This window comes from Phaethon aethereus, assembly GCF_964289735.1.
Source record: "Phaethon aethereus genome assembly, chromosome: 1".
In the NCBI taxonomy this organism is placed as follows: Eukaryota; Metazoa; Chordata; class Aves; order Phaethontiformes; family Phaethontidae; genus Phaethon; species Phaethon aethereus.
In genome coordinates, this window is record NC_138575.1 from 23,112,144 (window position 1) to 23,138,460 (window position 26,317).

A 26,317-nucleotide genomic window follows, 5' to 3' on the forward strand; every position below is an offset into this window, starting at 1 on the left:
TACAGGTCTACAAATAGTTAAACCAGTCTATCAGAGACAGGACAGCATAAAAACAAGTGCTGGGTTCACTTAAGCCCACAACAACTGGCCAGGCTGTACGGTGTGAGGTGTCAGTGGGGTGGTGTGTCCCTCTTCAGGTTGTGGGGCTCGGGGTGGGGGTTTCCTTCCGCTGAGCTTATCTGGGGCTCTCCACACCACATGTAAACATGGAAATGCTGAAACAGAAAAGAGAGTTTAGCTTCACCTGCCGTTCCAGCTTACTCGGACATCCAAGTTTCCTTCATTTGGCTCCTTGGAAAGGGAGAAGGCATGGTCATGGTTTTAAATTTATATTATGCATTGTGGCAAAAACAGTGGAGTACTTGGGAAACTGTGTCTTACATTGCCTGTGTAGACTTCTTGCATGTTTTTGAATAAACTTTGTTACTGAACCTCTTGGTGTGTTTGCAGTTCTGATCTAGTTGAGCAAGGTATTTGCTATTGCTGAAACCTTTTTAACAGCCATCCTGTGTCTTCAATTACTTGTCAGTGATCTGTAGGAAAAAGGCGTTTTTGCAGAATCTGAGACAGAAAAAAAGACAAATTCCAAGTTCCCATGAAAACCAGCCTTGTTTATCAAGGTATTCTCAGTGTGTGAGAACAGGACTATTCTCTGGATTTAGAGACAACTCAAACAGGCTAGTTTTATGATACTGATGTTTTGTGGGGTTTTTTTTTTTTGTTTGTTCTGTGGTTTTGGGGTTGTGTTTTTTTTTAACAGCAGCAGAGTTGAAAAGGTGACATTTATGCATCTTCAGTTTGCTGCTTTTATATTACTTTGACTTTTATAAGAGATTTTAGACATAACGGTGTTTTTTCTTACAGTTCTTAAACAAATATTCTGGGTTATGCCGTTAATTTTTAATTCTCTTCCATTCCTTTTACTTCCTACAGTTCTTGTGTGGTTGGTGAAAATAAGCCTACGCTGCAGGGATGCAAAGGGAACAACAGACGGAGGTAGGGCTTGGAGCTGAAGTTGTTTTTTTTTCTCAGTAGAATTGCAGGGAAGGTCTAGACTGAGACAGCCAGGTTCTTCCACTCATCCTCAGGGAACTTCTGCAAAGTGTAGGGGGGTTGGAGCTGAGTGCTATTGTTCTGCAACGTTTAGGTTGTTCTTTTCAGGGTCCTTTTCCCTCCAATTGCAAAAGCTAAAAAGGGTCTTTTGTATTAATTTACTTGCAAGTGAGGAATTGTAGAAAATAGTCTGACCTATGAGCTTAAGGAGCAAAAAATGGTTTGTGAGTAAATTACACAAATTGATTGTATATGAATGATCTCACTGTACATAGGTTAAGTACCTCTCCAAATTAAGCTGAGATGCTTTTTTCTACTCTTTCTGTTCCTTCTCTTCTCCTTTCATATCCGTGTATCTCAAAACCTTTTTCTGGTGTAACAGGTGAAGCTCAGGGATTTTTTTTTTTTGAGATACAAGAATGTCAGTTCCTGTGTCCTGTTAGTTAATTACCAAAAAAAGAAAAGAAGAATTGCAGACATGTGGTGCTTAGTGCTTTTCCCACTGAAATGCTGTAATGTTGTTATGATGACAAAGCCAGCATAAGTGACAGGATTAATTCCATATGTTACAGATGGATACATTTTTCCAAAATATTTTTGTGACTGGAGTTACATATGCAAGCAGTAGAGTCAAGCCATATGTTGTGATCAAAAGCTGAGCTGGTGTTAGATTAGATTTGTGAATGTAATTGCAATTTGCGGTGTAATTGCAGTTTGCAGTTGTCCAGGAACAGATTTTGCTTTGTAGTGAAAGGATGATATGTTGCTGTGAATGTTTTAAACTTTGCACTGTAAAGCTGTTGTACTTTTTGGTCTTACTCTATGAAATGTATGGTAAATTTTGCCTTACTTTCAGTGGGGCCAAAGTAAGACACCCAGGATATATTATCTGCAAATTGCTCTTTGGCATAATGGAATGCAAGAAGAAATTAATTACTTGTTTAAAGCTCTTAACAATTGGATGTGCTTTGTACAGTCCTGTTTTAAGTCTTACCAGGTTAAGTGCAAAGTAAGTAAACCGGTCATTCTAGCTAAAAAGCTGACATCCTTAAGGAGAGCTTAGCTGTCTGTTTGCTGACTCATTAATACTGCCTTTCATTTGGAAGGTACTTGAAATGATGATGGATTTGCATCCTGTCTCTAACTTTTTGACTTCATGTTCAAGAGTTCCAAATTCTCTCAATAATCATCCTGATTCAACTCTGAATTAATATAGTTGTTTAAAGATAGTTTATAGTTGAGCTTTCTCTGATTTTTAAGTCTCTCTTTTCTGCAGTAGCTCTGCCTCTCTGGCTTGGATGACATAGACTGAATGACTGGGATTGTTTGAATTCTATGCATGGGTTTTGAAACTTGCTTGTTAGTTAAAGATAAGGAAGGTTTTGTTAGCCTGAGACCTGCCTCATATACTTCTAGTGATAATATTTAAAACTTGGTCTTTGGGAATCTTTTCAGTTACCTTCTGATCCTTTAGAGAACAAAACTAAGCAGATGCTTTGCATACTTTTGATTTCTGATGTATATAAAGTCAACATACACATAAACTTTATAAGATTGGGTGTGCATATTGTGTAATTACCTTACACGTTTTCCAGCAGAATAAAATACTTGAGCAGGCTCTTCTTGAATGGATATATGTGTTCTTGTGAGTGCTGATTATCTTCTGTCAGGAGTCTGACAGACTAATGCTGACTGGTAGTTCAGTCAAATATGCCATCTTATAAATGGCAATGAATATTATAATAATCAGTGCACATTTTTGTTTCCAAGACAGAAAATGGTGGAGTAGTTTTAGAGATAAATTTGTTCTTTTTATTCTGGCATCAGATTTTTTTTTTTAAATCCATGTCAGATATAAATACTATCTTTTAAAATAGGCATGAAATAGTTTTTAATATGTTCTTTCTCATACAGCTAGGAGAAAAACAGTTGTAAAACCATAGACGTTTTGAACTGTTGACACTGCTTAAATTATTTACTTGCTTGAATATTGTATGTAGGTTCAAATTGAGCAAACTCGCAAGGGGAAAGATGTATTAAAACATTTCATTATAATTCCCAGTCTCCTTTTGAATTTGTTTCATACAGGCTGCTGCAGATCCAATGTCCTCCTCTGATGCACCAGAAGATGGCCCAAAGGAAACGTCAAGTGTATCGCAGAATATCTGTATGTTTCTGGTTTGACTGGGGAGGGTGTATCATGTTGGAAGTTTCTTAAGCTGAACGTTCATGCCTTTGCCTTACCTAATAAGGATGCGGCTGTTAGCACAAAAGGGAGATGTGAATGAGGTCATATCTGACTTAATCTGTTCATGATTTGTAAAAAGGTCCAGCCAAGTAAACTAAATTTGGAAAGAGCAATGACATACTGATTGTCAGTGTGCTGCTCCCATACTCTCAAAAGAAAGTAAATGAGTTTTGATGTAGTAGTTATCCTCAGCTATTGTTTTAAGTTTGGTTGTTGCTCTCTAAGCCAGAGATAGTTAAGCACGTTTGCTTCGGCGTTCTGGCATCTAGTGTTATGATGTTGAATCAGTTGTCCCAAGTGGAATACTTTGCCCATGCTAGCATGATAATGTTTTGATATGAAGGACAAGCTTGGAGGATATGGGAATAGAAATATTCCAGCTAAAACTGTTTCGTGAAGCCTAGGAAGAGTATCAATCCTTACCTTTTAGTGGTAAGGATCAGATGACAGACATTTCTTTCTCAGGAGGAGAAAATAAAGGCTTCTTAGGATTTGCTTTGTGTTTATTGATACTCCAGTGTGATGTTAATATATACGATGCTCTTTTTGAACAATAGGAACATTCAGATTGTGCTTTCTGGCAAATAATAGGCTCTGAACCACCTTAGGGCAAATTAGCGGGTAACAGCAACATTGCTATAATGCTGAAGTTGCTGAATAATCCCTAGGGATCGGAGCTTTCAGAAATAACAATCATGGGAGCAAACGGAGCCTTGACTAAAGCTATGGGAAAAGCAGTCAGACCTAAAGAAGCAGATTAATTTTTATGTGGCTTTTTTCTCCAGATATAGAAGGTTTTTTAGGAAAAAACATAGCTGCTCCTGAGAATGTTTTCCTTGATTAAGTCCTTAAATGATAACATCTGATACTGCACTGTTTACAGCGTTTTTTATTCACATGAAACATTATTCAGTCCAGTTCTGAATATGGGGTGAAGGCTTGAAAAATTTATAGAAATTAAATCCTTTAAGGGTTGCTGAATACATAGAAACCACTTTCAACAGGGGGAATCTGAGCCTTAAATGGCTTTAGGCTAGGAGAGTGTTTGCAGAAAATATCGTGCATACTTCCCTATTTCTTACGTTCATCCTTAGATATGCACTTCTTATCATTGTGGGAGGCAGGATATTTGCTTAGGTAGATTTTGGTTTATCTGCTGTGGCTGCTTCTATGATTATGTGAATGAGTGCTACACATGCAACAGCCCTACCTCTTCTCCTTCCTTTTACAGTCAAGTTTTCCCCACTCCCTCCTTAGCAGCATCACCATCTGTTTTGGCAGCAACATGGTCTTAGATCAGACTGTACTGATTGCAACACACCATGTTCTTGGGTATTGACCATGGAGTAGTAGGCTGCTAAAATGCTAAGAAGGATGTCGGAGGGTGGCTTCTGTTTTGAGTTTTGTTTCTTTTGGCATAAAATCTGAGATAAGTATTTGTGGGACAGAACTGGGGCCAGAGCCACACAGTTAAACCAGATTCATGAAATGGATGTATGTATGGTAGGAGGCTGTAATTTATCTGCATCTTTCACATCCTGCCTGCAAACTGTTCACTAACCTTTTTGGTTTTTTTCCCCCCTGGGATTATGATCCTATTCCAGGCTTCTGGACCACTTGAGACCTCTGCTAACTTGTGCAACAGCTTGCCAGAGGAAGAGAGTTAGTTGGAAACAAAACTCTGCTTTCCTACTTGATGCTTTTTTTTTTTTCCCCCCCTAAAATGCATTACAGCTTAAAGATGACTCATTCAAAGTTGCTGTATTTCCCATTGATGTAAAACTCAAGCTTCTCCATCTCAGTTAATGAGGCTTTCTGGCATTTAACAAGCAACTGTGATGGAACTAATAGATCTTTCTATTTTCCATGGCAAGCTTGACATAGATGGGCTAAAGTCACATAGTACCATTCTGGTCTTAAATAGTTTAGTGTTGAAACTTGGGAAGAATGATTGATTTCCTGACCTGAATATCTCTTAAGGTTTCATTTTCAATTGTATGCTGGTCTCTGGTGTGTTAATCACAGGAGAGGCTAAGTTTGGTACTGTAGGTACCCTAGACATGCCAATATGTACAGGTGACTTTACCAGCGTACTCACACCAGTGTACATGCGTTGCTATCATTTATACAGATAAAATAGCAAAAGGGAACACTTTTGTTCTAGAATTTTAAAAAATGCTCTTTTTTCTTTTTTTTTTCCCCAATTTAGTGTATACCTTTTCTAAGTATTCTTTGCTTCTCTATCCACCTCACCTGCCACACAGCTTCTCTCTTTCCCTTACTGAACTGCGTGGACAACCTGTCCCAGTGTCCACAGGGTAGGAAACCTGGACTGAGACCCATGCTTGGAGGCAGCCTGTCCAGTGGTGGCACTCTCAATGATGTAGCCTCAGAATTGAATGTAAGATTACAGCGGTAAATCAATGGCCTTTTTAGCTCTGCTCTGCTGTTTAGTGGTGACATTTTTGTTTTCTGTTTTATTTACCTGCACTTTATAATCATGTGTGCTTTTCTTTTCTATTTTTCTTTACATTTATAGCTGATGCAGATGCATTTAAAATTCTCCTGGAGATGAAGATGAAGAAGAGGCAGAAAAAGCCTACTTTACCAAGTACTGTGACTGAGCTTGACACCGAGGATGGTTCTAAAGTATATGTGGTTGGAACAGCCCACTTCAGCGACAGCAGCAAAAAGGATGTAGTGAAGGTAAATACTAAGTGGGAGCCCTTCAGGAGCATGTTTGTGTTGTCAACTTGGCACTAAGTAGAATGAAGTCCAGCTGTCTGACTTGGTTCTGTGTTGTAATCTCCAAACTCTTTTCTCTCGTGAGCTGTTGGAGGAATAACTGCACTGTGGGATGAGCCAAGAGGCAGACATATTAATCATTTTTTTTGATGCAATACATTGCTCTTCCATCTCAAATATTTTTATTTGTCCTTAAACAACAAATGCAGATACAGTGCCAGTGTTAAAAGTAGAAGTCTCACTAGTGAAGCTTACATTGCCTGTCATGATACAGCATCGCATCACGCCAACAGTGTGTACTGTGATTGTTGCATGTTCACTGTGATGGGGACATGCTGAGAAGACACAAAGCCTAGAACAGAAACTGCAGTTTACAGCTTCTCTGTGCTCAGGGTGTGTAATACTGAGCTGTAAAACCATGCTGCCCCAAATTTGGATTCCATTCTCAAGATGCAAATGGGTCCAAAGCTCTAAAGAAAGTAGGAACTATTTCATCCTGCACTTCATGCAAAGTCTACAGTTTAGAGTGGCTTTATTCTCCAGGAGCTAGACAGGGAGGAATCTTGTGCCAGAATCATCAACCCTGGTTCCTTGCAAAGCTTATTCTAACTCAGATTGCAAATGATCACAGAATATTGTGAATGTGAAAAGTTTAACATCAAGTTTTTTTCCACATACAGCCCCCAGTACAACATGTCCTACATCTTCCTGTCCCAAAGCATCCAATAACTAAAGCATTTTTCTGTCATCTTGATGCTTTTCCCAATACATAGCTATTTGGAGAAGTCTTATTTACTCTTTCACCGTTCTTTTAATTGAAAATGGTGGCTGGAGTGTGCTTTTATTAAGTCCCCTTTCTCATGAAAGTATTGGTATTGACTGCCTTTCTGATTAATCCTTCCTAATCTGGTGTAAATAAATTCATGTTTTTCAGACAATACAAGAGGTGCAGCCTGATGTAGTTGTGGTGGAACTATGCCAGTACAGAGTTTCGATGTTAAAGATGGATGAAAAGACATTGCTAAAAGAAGCCAAAGAAATAAATCTGGAAAAACTTCAACAAGCTATAAAGCAGGTATGATTCCCACAGTGAGAATTAAAGGTTTGTGTTAAGAGGAATTTGTCAAGTTACAACCAAAACCAGTGTTCCCATCAGCTGGGCACCTAATACTGTGCACTTAGGTGAGAGTACCGTTACAGTGGCAACGTTAGGTTTGGTTTGGTGGTTGTGTTTTGTTTTGGTTTTTTTTAGCTAGGCTATTGTGGAACGGAAGCCCTCAATGGGATTGTTTGGGCAGTTGTTGACTTCAGCAGGAATCTTCCTGGGTTTAACAGTTGCTCCATTTGCAGGACACAAGTCTAACTTCAATGCTCTGCTAATATATTTAAATATCATTATTATTCCTGCAATCTGCATCTGTATCACAGCTATTTAGGGAGCGCTTAATTTTGGTATTGTCTGTCGTGATCAGTTGCATTCCTTCTCCATCCTAGTTTGGTGCTCTTTAATTCTCATCCACTTGTCTTTTGAGTATTTCTAATTGACAGTAGGCCTTGAGGAAGGTTTTTGAAAAATCTGGGCTGAAAAGTGGGGGCTTCTATTCAAATTATAACCACTGTGGCAGTTTGGCGTCATCTGGGATGTGTGCACAAAAACAAGTGGTGTCCTGCATTTTTTCAGTTTCACCCAGTTAGCTTGTATTTAAGTAATTTTAAGCTAGGCACAGTGAAACGGCACAAGGTTCACTTAAAAATGACAGGACATCTGATTAGAATGGCAGTATGTGGTCAATAGGAAAAGGAGTTTCCAGTGTCCAGTTGAATGAACAAATTCATAGATTGTTATTTTAGTTGTGTAGTAATTATATATTGGAATTGTTTTATTGATGTATTTGGGGAATTTCCAGGATTGCACCCCTCATAAGAATATAATCTGCATCCATGCAGAAGCACTTGAAGTGGCTGGGGGCTAGTCCGCTTGTGTGTGTGTGCGTGCACGCGTGCGCACGTAGTGTCTTAGTGCAGACTTTCTGACTCAGAGTTAGGCAATAATGTGTCTTTCCTGTTTTCTTTCTTTATGCCCTATCAAAGGAAAGAACATTGCAAAACGCTTGTGTGTTGCATGAATTACTGCATCCATCTGTTTATTTTAGGTAAGGTGGATTGTTCTGGTGCATGTAGCCAAAAGAATGCATGTTCCCAACAACCAGAGCAGCATAGCTGGGGGTCTTCGGACCTTGTAAACAGGCACAGAAGCCTTTTTCTTTTTTTTTTTTTTTTTTTTCTATCAAAGCTAAATACAACAGTTTTTTCTGTGCTTCTCTGTTAAGAGGAAAAGGACAATGAAAACAAAATAGTGGACTTTTTTTCCTCTGTGATGTAAATTCACGTTGACAGCTTTGTAATTAGCACTTCCTAACAGGCCTTTAAGTGATGTAGTCTCAACAAAAAAAAACCAAATACACACCTTCCTCCTTTGATTCGGTAGCAGTGTGAGTTATATAGGGAAAACCAGGAGAAACAGTCCAACTGTTTCATGCTAACTTATGTCTTTGTTTTTTCTCTAGTAAAAATTAAACCAGCTGGTAAGTTGCTCAGTTGTCCTCTGTCATCGAAATGTGCATTCAGGCCCAAAGGTTACACCAAAAGTCAAAACTGTTTGTAACTTTCATCTTTGAGTATCAAATTAGGAAAAGAAAACTATGCCTTTTTCATAATTGCTTGTATAAATCTTAAGCAATAAAATTGTATTTCATTGCTCTTAATTATTCCAGTTGAAGTTGGAAACTGAGCAGAGTGTTAATATGAAACTATTACACACTTGCAGTGGGTCACTGGTGTTCACAGCTTATCAAGCAACTGTTGCAGTTTAAAAACAGTCTTCCTCCGGCCCCTCCTTGAATTTCAAAACCCCTATAGTTCTTTGCAGTGAACTACCTGTTTGCTTTCCATTAAGCAAAGCAACACAGTGCAAACTGATACCTGGCTCAAATGCAGATTACCTGAGGATGCACAGTAACAGTTGGCTTGAACCAAACTGGTAAAACAGGTTTTGTCATATCTTCTCCCGGGCTTGCTGTTTCCACAGTTCCCTCTGTGTCCATACTGTGGCCATGTGGCAGTCTGAACAGGGCTTGCTTTTAGCTGCATCATGTCCCTGTGTGGCTGTATTATTGCTGGTCCTGGCACAGGAGTTGAGAAACCTTGTTCTGGGGCAGAAGAGAAAACAGGCTGGTGGCAACAAAATCTTAGCTCAACCTCTTAACATACTCCTTTAGGCTGAAGCTAATCTGTGCAGGAATATATTGTAATGTTGGTTTTTTAAATGCTTCTGGCCAGTGAAAAAGCTCTCATTTTGCACTGTGTTATACAGCCCTCCATGTTTAGGTAACCGACAGGATTGTCCTGTTAAATAAACTGGATATAATGTGACTTCTATTAATGTGACTTATGTGAGGTGGGTACATCCGTAAAGACAAGAGCAGGCTGCTTTCACTTGCTGCCTTCTTGTGCTTTGAAGTCTAACCTCCAGTGCACTTGTAGCGGTAGGAAAACCAGTTCCAGGCTCCAGGTGGTAAGGCTGTGTTTGCACAGGGCTGTGTCTGTGGGAATTAGGGTTTTTAAATGAAATCCAGAGGACTAAAATATAAACAGTTTGTTTCTGCCTACAGTTCTGCAGTTAGTGCTGGATCTGTGACTTGTTAGACAAAGAGTAGCCTCAAGACCCCCTCCTTGGGCTGTGTTCCCGTACCTAGTGTAAGCGTTCTGTGCTGAGTCCGGTGGAAGGTTTATCCGCTTCCAAAGCGCTCTGGCAGCTGCACATAACCTATGCCTGGGGAGAGGCATTAGGACCTACAGTCATACTTGCCTGGGTATTCTTCTCTCCTCCTGTGCTCCTCACTGTCTCCATGCTAGTCATGGTGTCCGATAAAGTGTATCTTCCTCAGTCATCCTTTTCCAAGCCTCATGAGTAATTACTATATTTAATCTCTATAATAACTATTAATAACTAATAAACTGTATAAATCTCATATGTTTGGTATATCTTTGCACATTTTCTAGTTCCAAGTATCTTCTTTTCAGGACAGGAGCCTGCTAAAGATTGTACAACAGCGTACTGATCTTTCTATTTTGTTCCTTTCCTGGTAGTTGCTCTCACTCTTCTTGCTTTCTGACTGCTGTCGAGCACTGGGCTGATTAAAATTGGTATTTTGCTTTCTCTCTCCTGTGTGCTGATAGCTCTGCATCCCTCTGCCTGGGCAATTAAGTTTCTTTCTACTTGTGCGTTGCTTTGTGTTTATGGCTGTTGCATCTAACCTGTGAAATTATTGCCAGCCATTCAGGATTTAATGTTCTTTTGTGGTCAGCTTTCCTTTATCTGACATTGAATAAACTGGTATTGATAACAACCTTCTACTGTTTTGCTCCCGTCGTTTTTCATACACTTTGTTCTTTATCCCCCAACACTTCCTAGCTGGCCAGTTGTTGCTGGTTGCTGCTGCATATGGCTGCTTGTCACCTTTTATCTCCTTGATGCTGAGCAAATATGGCAGGCGCTGAGTTTCGTGCAGGTTAAGAACACAAATGACTCAGACACACTTCAAAAAGATGCACCCTGCTGTTAGCCAGCAGGATGAATCTTTCTGTCACAGTGTAAAAACACAACTTGAAATACATCAATCCTGAAGAGGAGATCAGTCAGCAGATAACCTCAGGCTGCATAATCCTAGTTTTCTTTTCTTTTTGGGCATCTTTTCTGAACTTCTGGAAACACTTGTCCCCCAGGCTTTTGAACTGGATCTCAAGGATGCTGAAAGTCTTTTTCTCACTGCCCTCTTTCTTCCTTGTCTCTCCACAGGAGCCCAGTGCCCTGTCTTTCTGCTATGCTTGCTAGTTTGTGGCATGATAAAGTGGATAATCAATTGGCTTTGAAAATAGCCCCTCTCTTTTGCCAGTTCTGGTCCTCAGTGCCTCTTGAGTACACTTAACTGCGGAAACTGCCTACAGCCGTTGGAGAGGTTGCACAAGCATCAGACCTGGCACAGGATGGGCTGTTTAGGCATGGCTCTGGGAGGAAGGAATGGAGACCAGGACCTTCCTCTGGTAACTTCAAGCAGTTACATTAACTCAAGCTATCCCATGTAACGTCATCTTCAGTTGCATGAAGCTGGTGATATAGCTGGAAATTAATCTTTGGCAAGGAAGGGGGAATGCCCCTGTTGGTGGCAACGTGGACTGATGCCAAACTGGAGGAGATGCATTACCAAGTTACAGGTTACGCTTTGGGACATGTAGCACTTGGCCACTGAGTCTTAGTCATAAGAATAACTGGTTGAGGACAGCCAGAGCAGGACAGAAGGAACAGCTCTGAATACATTTGTCTGAGATGTGTTTTCATCCTTTTTTTAAAAAAGGCGGGGAAGGGAAATTTTGCATAAGTATCTATAGGATAACTTCTTTTTAAAAAGAAAAGTCTTGATTTTAAGTCTCTGTTCAAAAAGTAATAGACTCTGTGAGGAGGGGCCTTCAGTCTGCTTGTGGGAGCAAGTCACACTCAGGGCTGTGAGGCCTTTTCTAAGGTCTTATGTGCTGAAGTCATGTACTGCTACGCTAAATTCTCTTGTGTTTCTGCATCTGTTCACCTAAGCAGTCCTCAGCCTAGTGTTTCCCAGGATTGTGGAAGTGTTTATGATTAGACCACTAGCTAGTTCCCTTTCAGTATCTCTATAATGTGGCGTTCACTGTACATTCAATGGAATATACTCAGATCAAGAAAATTAAATGCACAGTATGAGCGGTTTTACTATTTAGTTATTCAGACAGTTTCTTCAAGCAGGTGGAGTAAATAATAGTGTCAAGTAAATCTGGCTGCGCTTCTTCCTTTCCTTAAATCTGCCATAGATTTTTGTTGAAAGGGAGAATACTTTGGCCACACACTGAAGTGAAAAGCTACTTCACAACTGATAAAAGAGCTGTATTGATCAGTGAATTGGCTCCAAAAGGTAGCTTCAGTGATGCTTCTTCACTAAGATAATTAATGTTTTTTTCATTACTCTGAACAATGCAGTCTGAAAAATCCACACAGCTTGTTGATTTTCTTCTTTTAATGTTTTTCTCCTTCTGACAGAATGGAGTCATGTCTGGATTGATGCAAATGCTGCTTCTCAAGGTTTCTGCTCACATCACAGAACAGCTGGGAATGGCCCCAGGAGGAGAATTCAGGGAGGCTTTCAAAGAGGTGTGAACTTGAAGTGTGTTTTTTCTGAGGTCAAATTACTGGCCTTTTGCTTCCAGAGTTGAATGAATAAAACCATTTGTTAGTGACTAGAACAGAGCACTCTGGCCATACTTGTGCTGAAGCCTGTGAAGTAGTAAGAATCATCTTTTGCTTCAAAGTGTACTCAAGAGTAGAGGTTTGTAGCCCTAAGTGGCATGAAAGCACTACAAAAAGGCTTCAAATGATAAGGGCTTTTCCTGATGATATTTCTCATGGCATTTGTTTTCATTTAATTAATAATTTATTCGTTTTGTTCCTGTTAAATAATTGGTTTTTAATTCTGGATATGACTCCTGGTCCCACTATTGGTGGTGTCAGGGTTTCAGGCTGTGAAAACCAATTCTAAAGCATTAATGAGATCCAACACATCATCTAGAAAGATTGGCGAAGTAAAATATCTGAGTGGTCTGTTAGTCCTATCTGGCCTTTTAACATTCGCTTTTGTACGCTGCCAGCTTTGATACTGGGAAGTAAATATTATCTGGACTCCTACAGTATATCACAGCTACTCTTTTTTTGTCTGGGAATAGAGACACTATTTTCACTGTATGTATCCACCTTGCAGAATATATCTTGCTGTTTTTATGTAAATTATGTACTAGTAAGGAAACCTGAGATAACATAGCTGTTAAAGAATCTGGAATAATTTGGTGTATTTATCCCTAATAAAAAGAAAACTGTTTTAAGGCTTATTTTCCTGACCATTCCAGACCAGAGTGAAACACTGTAAGTGTTATCCATTTTAAGTGGGGGAAAAAAAAATTAACTCTGTCCTGTTCTAAAGTGGTGGTTTGAAGTCTTTAAACAGGTATACATAGGAAAGAATTTTCTAGAAATTCTGGACTCTGCCAAAATTTGTCAGTCGAAGCTACAGCAAAGTATCACCTTTCATTGTCATGTGGTATTTGGCATCAGTTCTTGTTTCATAGGCTCCTTCTTGAGTATATGTTACCATGGCAAACTGGTAGGTTGGTGATCCTGACAAATCCTAGCTAAAAGCAGTTGTGTCACCTTAGTCTTTATTCAGACCCAGATAGATAGTGAGCCCTATTTGTTCACCTTAAAAAGTCATAAGCAGGAGCTTTCTGCTTAGGTGAAAGTAACCTAAAGAGGATGGCATCACATCTTAATGTTTTTACTGTAATACCTACTGCATTTTGTAGCTGATGTATCCCTTTATGAAGTAGTATCTTGGAAATTTTATTTACTGCAAAGCCAAAATATTTTCTGTTGTTGAAGCATGACACTACTTGCTCTTTTTTACAATATGTTGTATAACACAATAAAACAAACATTCTCTTAATAAGGATGTACTGTGCTGCAGTATGAAATGTTGGCTAGTGATTTCTATCTTCTCTTTCAGGCCAGTAAAGTACCTTTCTGTAAATTCCATCTTGGAGACCGACCCATCCCTGTTACATTTAAAAGAGCAATTGCTGCACTTTCTTTCTGGCAAAAAGTCAAGCTTGCCTGGGGCCTTTGCTTCTTGTCTGACCCAATCAGGTATGAATAAGCATCCCACATGTGAGTTGTTCAGTTCTTCAGTTTGATTGTAGTATGAGCTGGAAGTCCTCAGTACCCAGTCTGATGTAGTGAAACTTGTATGTTTATTTTCTCACTAACTTCAAACTACCCTGCAATAATACTTTTTTTTTTTAAAAGAAAGCTGACTTTCTGATCTTGTTAGAGTTTGCTCTTTAATTGTCTTTTGATACATTGCTTCCAAGTGAAGTGGAAGATTTTATGTTGGGGAATTCCTACTGTACTTAAGAAAAAGTTTTTTAAATTTTATTTTTACGCTGAAAATTAAATCTTTCCCACTACTGTGTGTGGATATTGTAATTAGAAGAGAGGAGGGCCTTGGTATGCTAATTTATACTACCTTAATATTTCCAAAGGACTTGGGCCTGCTGTGCTAAGTCACATCTGGATCAGGGCAGCTTGAGAACCAAATCTGCTGACTGAACACATTTTTGGAACAAGAGAAAATGTTTCAAGTCTGTGGACAACATGACTGTTCATGGTTACTGCCTTTATAAAGGGACATTGTTAGGAACTTTTGCCTTACGGTAGTAATTCTCAGACAGCTATTCTCTTGCTCAGCTTGGTTTCTCCTGTCCTTCAGAGACATCCCTATACCAAGTTTGCTTCCTCTTTCCACAAGTAGGTGTGTGATAACATGCTTGAACTGGCTGAGAACATATGCACAGCTGTCCTCCTAAATTGTCTGCTTTACCAGACTTGCAGTGGTGGGAGGCTTGCCAGAAATGGGTTCCCTGTGCATGAGGTCCCTAAATATTAAGATAATTGTGGTATATGCACACTAGCTTCCCACTGAAGCTTGAACATAACATCTCAGTTGTATTATTGATTGATCAGGTACGTTGATTTTTAAAAATAACATGTGGGTAGGGGTTGAAAAGGAAGGGTGTGTATAATTGGGAAGTTGTTGGAGTGGGGATATCACAGAATCATTAACGTTGGAAAGGACCTTCAAGATCATCAAGTCCAACCATCAACCCAACACCACCATGCCCACTAAACCATGTCCCAAAGCGCCACATCCACATGTTTTTTGAATACTAGAAGTGGTGACTCTACCACCTCCCTGGGCAGCCTGTTCCAATGCTTGACCACTCGGTGAAGAAATTTTTCCTAATATCTAATCTAAACCTCCCCTGGTGCAACTTGAGGCCATTTCTTCTCGTCCTATCACTAGTTAGTTGGGAGAAGAGACCAACACCCTCATCGCCACAACCCCCTTTCAGGTAGTTGTAGAGAGCAATAAGGTCTCCCCTCAGCCTCCTCTTCTCTAGATTAAACAACCCCAGTTCCCTCAGCCACTCCCCATAAGACTTGTGCTCTAGGCCCCTCACCAGCTTCGTTGCCCTTCTCTGGACACAATCCAGCACCTCAGCATCCTTCTTGTAGTGAGGGGCCCAAAACACAGTAGTCAAGGTGCACCCAACCATCAACATGAGATTCTGTGGAAAATGCTAATAATTCAACATCAGATTTTTGTCAGTCTGACATTTGTATTATCTGTTGAAAGCTAGCAGTGCATTTCTCCTTCTGCTTGCCCTGTTGACATTTGTAGTGTCCTTTTGGTCTTGGAAACTAAAGAAAACTAAAGAAAGGATATTTGGCATAATTCCTCAGATGGTAATGCAAGAACAGATTATTCTGTTGCCACAAATTATGACTGTACCACAGCTGTGGGTGCAAATGGAAGGTTAACAGCACTTACAAAAATATAAAAGCTCATGACATTTACTCCTGCAGTTTTTATTTGTTTATTTCCTGCCCATTTCCTATCCTTCTGTTCAGGGAATTGATTTGTAACTTTGACTTCCCCGCTAAAGACCTGTGATTGACACTAGGAACCTGCAGAACTCTTTCCATCCCCTCAGACTGTGCCTTACAGTGTGCTTTTTTTGGTTCCTGAAATAGAGCCTCTTGTTTGTTCAGTGATCAGATCTGCTTCCTTGGGAGTGGTCTGCGTTGCCTCTTCTAAGCTTATTAATACACACTGAAAGTGGAGCACCATGATAACTATTTCCTCAGTTGTCAGCTTTCAAACTGGGAAGGGCAAAAACCCAGTTTTAGGCCAGTTGCACTGTCTAAAGGCAAATGACCTCCCTTTCCCTTTCCCTCCCTGTGGAGGCATTGTTAGGTATCCAGTTTTACAGGTTTAGGGAGCTTGTTTTGCTTTTGAAGAGGAAATCTGGGGGAGGAGAACTGTAGAGTGTGAGTTTATGTCAATAATGTGTATAATACCCAATTGTTTTTATTCATTGGTTTGTCTGTATTGGGTTTTAAAAGCACAAAAGATACTAAGAAAACTTACCTTTCTTTCAGTAAAGATGATGTGGAGAAATGCAAACAGAAGGATTTACTGGAGCAGATGATGGCAGAAATGATTGGAGAATTCCCTGATCTTCATCGAACGATTGTCTCAGAACGAGATATTTACTTGACCTACATGCTGAAGCAAGCAGCAAAGCAGATAGAACTACCTCGAGCTTCAGAAAGTAAATGCTTTAAAGCAGATACCGTAACCAGCAAGGTGTTCTTTGTGTGCTAGTCCAAAGTTCAGTTCTTCTCAGGAAATCTGGGATATTCTGTTCATGTGTGCCACATGTCACATAAGTTTACAGTGCTTAAAAAATTAAAAAGGGATATTGCTCGTCTGTGGCAACTGCCTATAGAAGTAAAGAATTTTTGTAGAGCAGTAGACTCCAAATTATGGTTCCTTTCTCATTGTGGTGTTTAAAACTGGAAAATGGGAATTAGCCTGACAACTCTTTCAAAAGGCAGGCATCTGGTATTACAGCACAGCACAGGACAGTCTAGACTTATGTTGCCTATCTCACTTCCACATTGTTACCTCACCAAATTCATTGTCATCACTAGCTTCTCAGGAACACATTTCTTGCTTGAAACAGGTCTTACTCTGCATGTTTCAGCAAGGTGTAGGCATACAGAATAATTGCATTTCTCTAGCCTTTGGAAGTACTTTGCTGCTGTATGTGGTCTGCATGCCTTTCCTTATATATAGGCATACTGAGGTATGGGTTGCCTCTTATTTGCTATTGTAAGATGCTCTTTGTAATCACTGTAATCACAATGCCTCTGGCACTGTCTTGTGGTTGAAAAAAGAGCCAGGGGATTGCACTTGTGGTCTTGTATCGCTCTTGCTGAATATTATCAGAATGCTGCCTTCATAAAGTTTGTCCAAACACACAGTATTTCCTGTTAGCCCAAGTTGATACGGCTGAAAGAGGCACAGATGCATTCAGTTACTTGGACCAAAGAGCAGGCTGAAAATTTAGTTTTATTGTTGGTCCTGGCTGGGTCATGAGCCACAAGAGGAATTGTTTATCAATTCCCCTGCCCTTCCTCCTGCCCCCACTTAAATTTACCTTCTTAAAAAAAACTCAGTCTCTGGATCACTGGTTTAGTGAATGCCTATGAAAGTGGAAGGGAGCATAAAAGACAAGAATGAATGACTGATAAGTCATGTGTCTCAGTCTCTTAGTTAGCCAGAGACAATGCCAGACACAGTTTTGTTTAGAGGCTGTGCATTTATATTTTATACATACAATCTGTTCTATGCATTCATACTCATGAGAGGCAAAAAGAAAAAAGAGGCAAATGATATACTCAAGATTGATAGTAAAATACAAAACCACGCAATTCAAATGAGCAGAAATAGGGCATCATCACCATTGTCCAAATCATCTGCTATTGTAGGGACATGGTATGGGGAAATTCCTGGACACTGTTTGTAGGACTGAAATCTACTTTTGGTCTGATTTGTTTCCTAGCCACCTTCTGACTATTTGCCTGGCTGAACTATTCCAAAGAGCTTGCAAATGAAACTTTCACATTTATTTTTTCATTCTATCTTTATTCTACACAAAAATACTTGGAGAGGGATAAAAGTTTATTCCAGAACTAAGTTTCAGGCAGGGCTTTAAACATTACTGGTGTCATCTTTGAATCGTGCCCAGAAGCAGACAGGAACGGATGGGTGGAGACTGGGGCGGATGTGCTGTGCTGTGGACAGCCCATTCTGCTGAGGTGCTGTGCGCTGTCGCTGTTGTAATTGCAGCTTTGATTTAGAGCAACCCTAGAATAGGCTGAGAAAAGGCAAGTCCAAAAAAACAATTCTGAAAATGTGTATAATAGTTCCAGTGTTTTCAATACAGTTCTGTTTCATTGCAGGGGGGTTGCTTTTCAATTTTTTCTACATATTCCTGGAAAAATCAAGGGTGGATATTTAAAGCAAGACAGTGGAACTCACATTTTATATTTATGTATTATATTTATGTATAAATTTCCCATAGGAAGCAGCCTGATTACTATTACTTAGAAAATTTTCTGTGAATTATTTTTATCATGGCATGGTGCCATTTTTTCAGTGGGGGAGAGGAACAATATTTTAACTTCCATTGGGTGTTGTGGAATTTGGGTGGTAGATGGGAGGTGAGGGTGAGAGCTGGTGCATGTTGCAGCGGTCTCATGGTGACTGGCTAGCTGCTGCATGTGAATGGGAACGGGTTTTGCTGAGGCCAGGTCTGTAACAGTAGTTGGTCTCAAGTGCTGTTCTCCAGATCATTCATTCTACTTGTTAGCCCAGGTCTGGTCACAGTTTGGATATGTGCTGGCTGTCACTGTCCAAAGTGGTGGAGAAAGCTCTCTGCTCAGCTCAGGAGACAGCGAAGACCAGGATTGTTCCTGATAAGCAGTAAAGAAACATGATCCACACAGGGAAACATTAGTTTAGCTTGCATCTGCTGAGCCTCTCACCCTGAGGCTGGAGTATGAGCCCTGACTAGGTCTGTTTACTGTAACAAACGTTTCCTGAAAATCCAGAAGCTGTGCTGACTTTTTTTTTTTTCATATTTTCAACATAAGCAGCAGTAGGTGAGACGAGTGTTAACTTCTAGTATGTAATAGAGTTTTGTAAGAATCCGTACGTCTTGGAAAATTCTATTTTGTAATCTCACACTATTTATAGCTTGAAATTAGTTCTTTTACTGATGTGTCCCTTTGTTTCCATCTCTGTTTCTCAGCTGAACCTAGAAAATATATCCCAGCTGTTGTAGTTGGTGTTGTTGGGATGGGTCATGTACCTGGAATTGAAAAGAACTGGAACTCTGACTTAAACATCCAGGAAATAATGAGGTAAGTCGTCCTTTCCTATGTGTTGACATAACAGCTTCTCCTGCTAAAAGACATCAATAATTGCATGGTTTGGGTGTTTTGGGTTGTTTGTCACAGCTTGAAGACATACCAGCACTGTCATCACTGCCCTGTCAGCTTACTGACTTGCTGTGCAGTGCAATAGTTGGATATCAAGGGAAGTAGAGAAGAGAAGATGCCCTTGTCTAGAAAGAAAATTTGTTGATCCACGTTTAAGGCTTTTAAAATGAGAATTCAAATGAGGTCTGCAGAAGATGGTGAAAACAAAAACAGATTTCCAGTCTAGCTTAGGTAAATATAAACTGTTGGATTCAAAGTTTTTTGTTGTGTTAGCACACTGCTGGCTCTGGCAAGATTACTATTGTAGTTGCTCATAGCCTATCTTTAACTGTATATATATAAGTAATAACATGTTTTAAGGTGTATACCTAAATATGGGCTGATTTAAGCCATGTAACTGGTGAACTCTCACTCCAAAGTACCTACTAAAATAGAGGTAAGTGCCTTGTAAAAGAAGGAATTGAAGAACCAAAATGTTCAGACTATGTGTAGCCTATAAAGCCACAAAGGTCAGGACTTCAGAAATGTAGGAGGGATTATAGTATGACCTGGTAGTACTGGTCTGTGGTGGTTTAGGATAATAGAGCCTTTCAAATATTGGTACTTTATCTTATCGCATCCAATTACAGTGTATATGTAAGCACCTCACCCATCTCTTCAGAGGCTCTGAAAAACAGAAAAGACTGTGTCCCACCTAAATGGTGTATTTAGGCATCTAAAATATGATTGAGAGAGATTTTTCATGGCTGGATCCAAGAATGCAACATACAGAAGCTGTGTCTAGCCATTTATAAGTCTTTTTCAAGGCTAAGCCTTGCCTGGAGTCACAAACTAGATATCCATGTTCCTCTGCACTCTTATAAATAACCTGTGAAATGACATTGCCCAAATCCATGTAATCGTGTGGTTGATGATAGTTGCATCATTGACATTACAGCACTGCATAGCTGAAAGCCTGACTACCTGTCCTCAGGTTTACATAGAGGGTGTTTTTCATCAAAGTTTAGGCTCTTTGATTTGATTGTCTTTACTGTGCCAGTGCCATGACTAAGTGGGATGGTTACCACTATCTTTCATAAGACATTAATATTTCATTAACTTGACTTTCTAAAATAATATGAAGCAAATGACATTCATAAGATTACTACATTTGAGACTCCTTTCTCGTTAAACTTGTTTACTCCTCATGCTGTTGCACTGCAGTTGCAGAACAGAGTTATGTGGGAGTTTGTGTGTGTTAGTGATTGTCACCTCTCTAAAGTGAAAAGTTTTTTAGACTTGTTTTTACAGGTATTCAGTTAGGTTTTGCAAGTTGCAAAATGATGTTGGAAATCATCTGGATAGAAACATACACGTTTCTCAGAACTTTTAAATTCATGCATTGAACCTGACTCTGAGCAGACCTTACTATTTGCTTCAGATTATTATGAGTGGATTATTTTAAATTGCACTGAGGGATTCTGTGATTCTTCAGGCAACAAAGGTTCAATACACTGTAATTAAGACTGGAATTGAGAAAGAATAGATAGGGAAGCATGTTTGAAGGTGTAAAGGGATGCCCTTACCCCATCCTTTGTTCAATGCGTATGCTTTTTTAAAACTCTTCTGTATATTCCTTTAATATGCAAAATCTTACCTGTAATAACTTCACCCTAGTTTGAGCACATGGATCTAAACTCAGTCTAGTTGTATCCTAATCTCAGTGCATCTAACCTGGCCTGAGTGTGCCCATAATGTTTTTGTATTACTGTAACTGATTGCTTCTGAATACATTAGAAACATTTTCTAATTTCTAATGTATTCAGAAGAGATAATGAGGGAGATGTATAATCAATCTCTTGAATAAATTAAAACGTGGCTTTGAAAGGATATGCAGAGACCTCTTTGTCCCCTGTGAGGGGATTATTGGGGTATGCAGTGTAGGCATGCTGTGGGTGCAGAGCCAGCTGAGCTACTGCAGAGCCTGTTAGTGAAGGTGCAGGGCTATATGTGCACGGGGCTGTGCTTTCAAAACCAGCTTTATTTTGAAAGTGATATTAACTGCTTGCTTCATACACTAAGCTAATAAGACTGCTTGAAGGCAGGGACAGACCTGGTGTGCCTGTTGTCCTCTGTCCTCCTGGTTCCAGGTGGCCAGTGCAGAGACTTCCAGGTGGCTCTGTGAAGATCTCAAAGCCAGCAATCCCTGCCAGACTGCAGGCAGCTTCATGCAAAGCCTCTCTGGTTTGTCTGCGCTGTCCTCTGTGGAGCTCCACAGGCCAGGAGTGCTGCGGAGGCTTGGCCTCCACGTGCTCATGCTGGGAGCTGCAGCTGGGCTGCCCTGGCGTCCAGGGGTACGCTTTGCTGTGCGGGGGCCAGCCTGGCTCCTGACTGCTCCCTTCTGGCCACACAAACCTGACCAGCACCTGGCAGGTGTTATTCAGAATATCCAAGCTCCGTTTTCCTCAGTTACCCTGCATGATAGTGAGTTGACTGTATGGTTCTTGTCCTGTGTTTCTTCTGACTTTGGTCTCTGTGCAGAGATATGCATAATAATACTATAAACAGTTTGACAAACAATATTAACTTCTAGTGTTCTTCAAGAAGTCTTGATATTGTCTTAGTTATTTTGATAGTGATGAGCAAGTCAAGGTCCATAGCCATTAAGAGTGGCATCATACATAAATAATAATAATAAAGGTTTTTCCACGTGTTGTTTTTACTGTTTAATTTGGATATAGCCCTCGAATATGAAAGAACATGTTGTTTGTTCATGACATATCTGTTACCTGAAAGTCTCCTGCCACTATAAGGGGGAAGGGGAGAAAAGATCCTGGTTTTCATTGGAAAATGCCTGTTCTTTCCAGCTATGCAGGTGTTAACATTGTTTTATATCTTTTGGTTCAGTGTGCCTCCTCCATCAGCTTCAAGTAAGATTTTCAAATTTGTTATAAAAGCAACAGTTTTTGGACTGATGGGATATGGCTGCTACCGAATAGGTCAAAGGACAGTTCAGTTTATTCTCTCGATGCCAGCAGCACAGAGCTATCTTCAGAAGCTAACAGAAATAAGGTCTCAGCATTGAACATCGAGTGGAGGCACTATGTGAAGAAGGTGGCTGAAAAAGGGTGATAGAGGCAACAAATGTGAACTGGACTGAAAGAAGAGCGGGGATTCTAGTCAGAGATGATTGATGCTGAGCAAAGCTGAATCGCTGTATAATAAAAGATTTGATACTGAAGTTACACCAGCTATGATCTAATGAATAGGTTTGATTCCTGGTAAGTGTGTTGCATGAAACCACATGATTCCAGACTGAGGTAAAAGAAATATGTACACACATATATATATTATATATATGCATACTGTATATATAATATATATTATTGATGATGTAGTAGAGACAGCTTAAAGAGTGTATGTTCATGACTTCTTTTCCAGAGGAACAGAACAACACAAAGTAACCTAATTGGCTGCATCTGCTCCGAAGTTCAGGGACACTTGTCTTGAGTGATTCTTTGCTTTTTTTCCTTAGGTATAATAATACCTAGTGGTCGTTTCTGGTGCCAGACACTTTTACACATAATTTAGAAGGACATCTTCTCAATGTGTGTTTTATACTTAAAACATTTAGGCTTTTTTAAACTTAAGAGCTTTCCAAAAATTCCAGAATTGTACAGGCTGTCATACGTACACTGCTCAAATTTTTTTACAAGCCTTACTGAAAAACAGGAACGTTGCCTTTAGATTGCATCCCTTGTTACCACCACCAGTTGAATTTTCTTTCTCCTGCATAAAGAAGGTATAGCCACGCCATCAGAATGCAATGTGGTTTGTGTCGGATGTTTACAGGACACTCTGTTCCTTTAGATTAGCTTATTTAAACTGTATTATTTAGCCAAATCCTGCTGGATTCAGTATTGTAAATTTAAGAGAACTACTGTACAATTTACTTTTGTTTCTCGGACCTTTCATTATTGGGACAAGAAGTCTAGAATTGATAGTACCTGCCCCTCATTTTTTTTATACATGAAAATATTTTATTTATCAATGTAATTTCTCAGTGGATGAATATTTTAATCTATTTAATAGAAAAGCAGTGTTCAATTTAGTTTTTCAAACTAGCTGTAGCATTTTGGGTTACCTGCTATTTATACATAAGATTATGGGTACTTGAAACTGCTGTGATTTTCTTTCTTGATTATCCAGGGCAGCCATCCATCATTGATCTATTTCTTTGGGTTATTTTAATCCTATTTCATAGGAATTTTTCAGTACCCTTTATACAGAATTGTCAATGACTGTAAAGTGCCCTCTACAATCAGCTAGTCCCAGTTCAAAAATACAAATTACTGTAACTGGCATATCAGAGTTCTAACCTGATGTATTTGAATGGAAGAGTCCCATTTGCTCCTCAGGCTCACATACAGTTGCTCATTGCTTAAAGTGAAGTTTTTATCTGTATTAATTTCTTTTGGGAATGAAAGACAGGAACCAGTGAGTGAGGCAGGAGGAGGAGAAGATGATGTTGTGTTTTGTGTTTCTTTGTTCGTTTAATAAAATCAACAAACTCCTTTCAGTAGGGTATATTTCCAAAGCCTTGTGTTGGAAGTTGTCCCATGCTGTATTGTTTGCTGAAAGTACGTACATGTATCTTCTGTGCAGTGTTGTCTTTTTCATGCTTTTTAAATGAAATTAAGGGTCTAATGCTCCTCTCTGATGGCACTGACTTTGCTGGGAGCTGGTCTGTCCGTGCAACCTGATGCTTTTCTGCTGTGCACTTTGGAAATGTTATGAGTCCCAGTGCAGCAAATCATTTAAGTGCATGTTTGTCGTTAAACCTATTAAATCTAACCTGATCCTTCAGAGCTCTTAAGACGATGCTAGGTGCTTTTCTGGATCTGGGCCTTACATTTGTGCAGGGAATAAACCTTAGCAAATGAGAATGGCAGCAATTCACACTTCTTGGACACAAAGTATAAATGATAATACAGAATACAGTGGAGGCAGGTCCTTTGATTTTCCATCTATCAGTGCTTAAGAAACCACCAGCCATCTCTAGCAAGAGGAAAAGCAGCATTTGTAAACAATTTATAAAAGACTAGAGTGACTGCCTAAATTTTGATTCCTAATTTTTTTTTTGTAAAGGTTTAATGTATTGTTCACAATTAAGCAGTCCTATTTGAATAATTCTATTATATTTTATGTACGTTTTTAAAAGATGAAAGCAAAAGCTTAAGCTCATTCTTCTCCTGGCTTTATTGACATACCAAAATATTTTATCGGTTGTTTTTTGAAAATTTTTAGCTGGTAGAATTCAGTATATTGACATTTTGCTTTGTTATCTACAGATTTTTAAGGTATCTGCAGATATTTTAAAAGCTCTGTAGATCTTTGATATCTGTGCTCAGGTAATTTTACACAAAGGAAAACAAATCTAAGGTAAATTTTAGATATGAGCCTTAAACTTGGGTGGGACTAATGCTAAATGATTGTCATGGAGCATTCTTTGCAGACTTAATGTTTTATGCTTTCTAGCCAGAAGTGATTACCATGCGAGTTGTCCATTCATTTTTCAGTTATTCTCTCCAGTTAATACCTTAAGTCTATTATTTGACTTTTTTTTTCACAAAGCATATCAGCAGATTCTTCAAGGAGCCTATTTGTGGATGGAGAATTTGCAATTTATCTTCCCACTCTTGCAAACTGGCAGAACATACACATGCACTGTTTACTCAGTGGCACTGGAAAGCCTGATGAATTTGCAGAACTAACAATCCTCTAAATCCATACCTGAATGCTCAATGTTGTATATTCAATGTACTGTTTATATAACATAATCAGTGTTTTAGGTCCATTCTTTTCTGTTGTAGTCAGTCCTTTCAGTGTTAACAGCATCCTGTAAAATTTAAATATATGTTGAATTGTCCCAGCCCCGCCTCAACCTTATGAAGCCATATTGTATTTTTTTGGTGACATGTACATCTGTTCTATGCATTTGTACATGTGATGTAAATTTGAAGTATTTTTAACAATGTGTGCCTTTAAAGTGATTTAAGTAAACAGCAGTATGTTCTATGATATAAAAAATAAAATATTTTAACCACCATTTCTGTTGAAGGCATTTATTTTCCTTATTAATCAGTATTTTTAGTGAGAACAAACACTGGTTAGCTAGATATAGTGCACGATAATTTCACCATCTAACACATTTTTCTGAATAAAAGTTGGAGTAAATACTGAGGGGCATCTGAGTGTAATGCTGAAGTAGGGAAACTAGTTTCTCTACCTACCGTATGTGTAGTCGGTTAGGAGAGGAAAGGATGAGTTTCCCTGCCCTACTGAACATGCAGAGAGACTGACTTCCTCATGTCAGTACCTGAATTCAGAGTCCAGAGTTGGGCATGGTGAGTGGACTTCTCGTTGTTGCTTTTCTTTCAGTGTCTCAGCAGTGCTCAGTGGTGCAAGGAGCTGATGGCCTTAGTCCCAGTCCAGCAAAGCGCTCAAACCCTGGCCTGACATCAGGCAGTCACTTGGGCTTGAAGTGCTGCCCTCTGCATGGGAATTAAAGGCCCTTTAAGTAGAAAAGATGTTGGATTAGTGGCAGAAAGGGTTTAATCTTTCAAATTTGAGCCAGGTAAACCAATATGACCATTTTTTTAAAAAAAGCCATTAATAAAAAGACCCTGTATTCATACCGAAAGCGAGTATAGATGATAAGCTGTATTCCATACAGCTAATGTACCAGCTGAATGGTCTGCTGATGATACACTTTGTCTATCAGTGGTCCATACATTTTGACTGTACGTGTGTGAAGTGCAGTCCTGTTCTTGATCAGGCAAAGTTCCTTTCAGCTGCATGTGGAGCTGTGTCTGCAGAGAAGTGCTGGGTAAGCCATGTAGGTGGAAGAAAAAAATTCCAAAGGCTGTAGTTTTATGCTGTCCAGGGGGCTGGCAGGTGACATGCTGCAGAGCATGTGAGCTATGGAGCGCTGCTCTGTTGGGCAGGCTCAGTTTGCGCACATGTGTGCAGGGAAGGCAGCTGCCTGCTTTGGGATGGTATTGCTCTGTGTTTACATGCATACTGCTGGCCTAGGTCATGTTTATGATATGTCTTTTCTATACTGAATATTGAACCAAATTAAAAAATTTATTTCTGAGGTGGATTAATATTGCCTGGATTTCCACTGGAAGCTGTTTTTTTGGGGGGGTGTGTGTATTGTAAAACATCTAAAAGGCACTGAGAAA

General features: G+C 39.5%; 1 protein-coding gene across 1 annotated transcript; it reads left to right on the forward strand.

Annotated features, from left to right (window-relative positions):
- Nucleotides 1-257: 257 nt before the first annotated feature.
- TRABD (TraB domain containing) lies at nucleotides 258-22,155 on the forward strand (the record flags this gene model as incomplete). Its single annotated transcript, XM_082014040.1, has 9 exons — nucleotides 258-996; nucleotides 3,142-3,220; nucleotides 5,841-6,007; nucleotides 6,981-7,121; nucleotides 12,174-12,284; nucleotides 13,687-13,826; nucleotides 16,182-16,354; nucleotides 18,902-19,013; nucleotides 21,978-22,155. Exons 1-9 carry the CDS (start codon nucleotides 973-975, stop codon nucleotides 22,153-22,155), a joined length of 1,125 nt encoding a protein of 374 aa, XP_081870166.1. The 5' UTR covers nucleotides 258-972.
- Nucleotides 22,156-26,317: the final 4,162 nt, after the last annotated feature.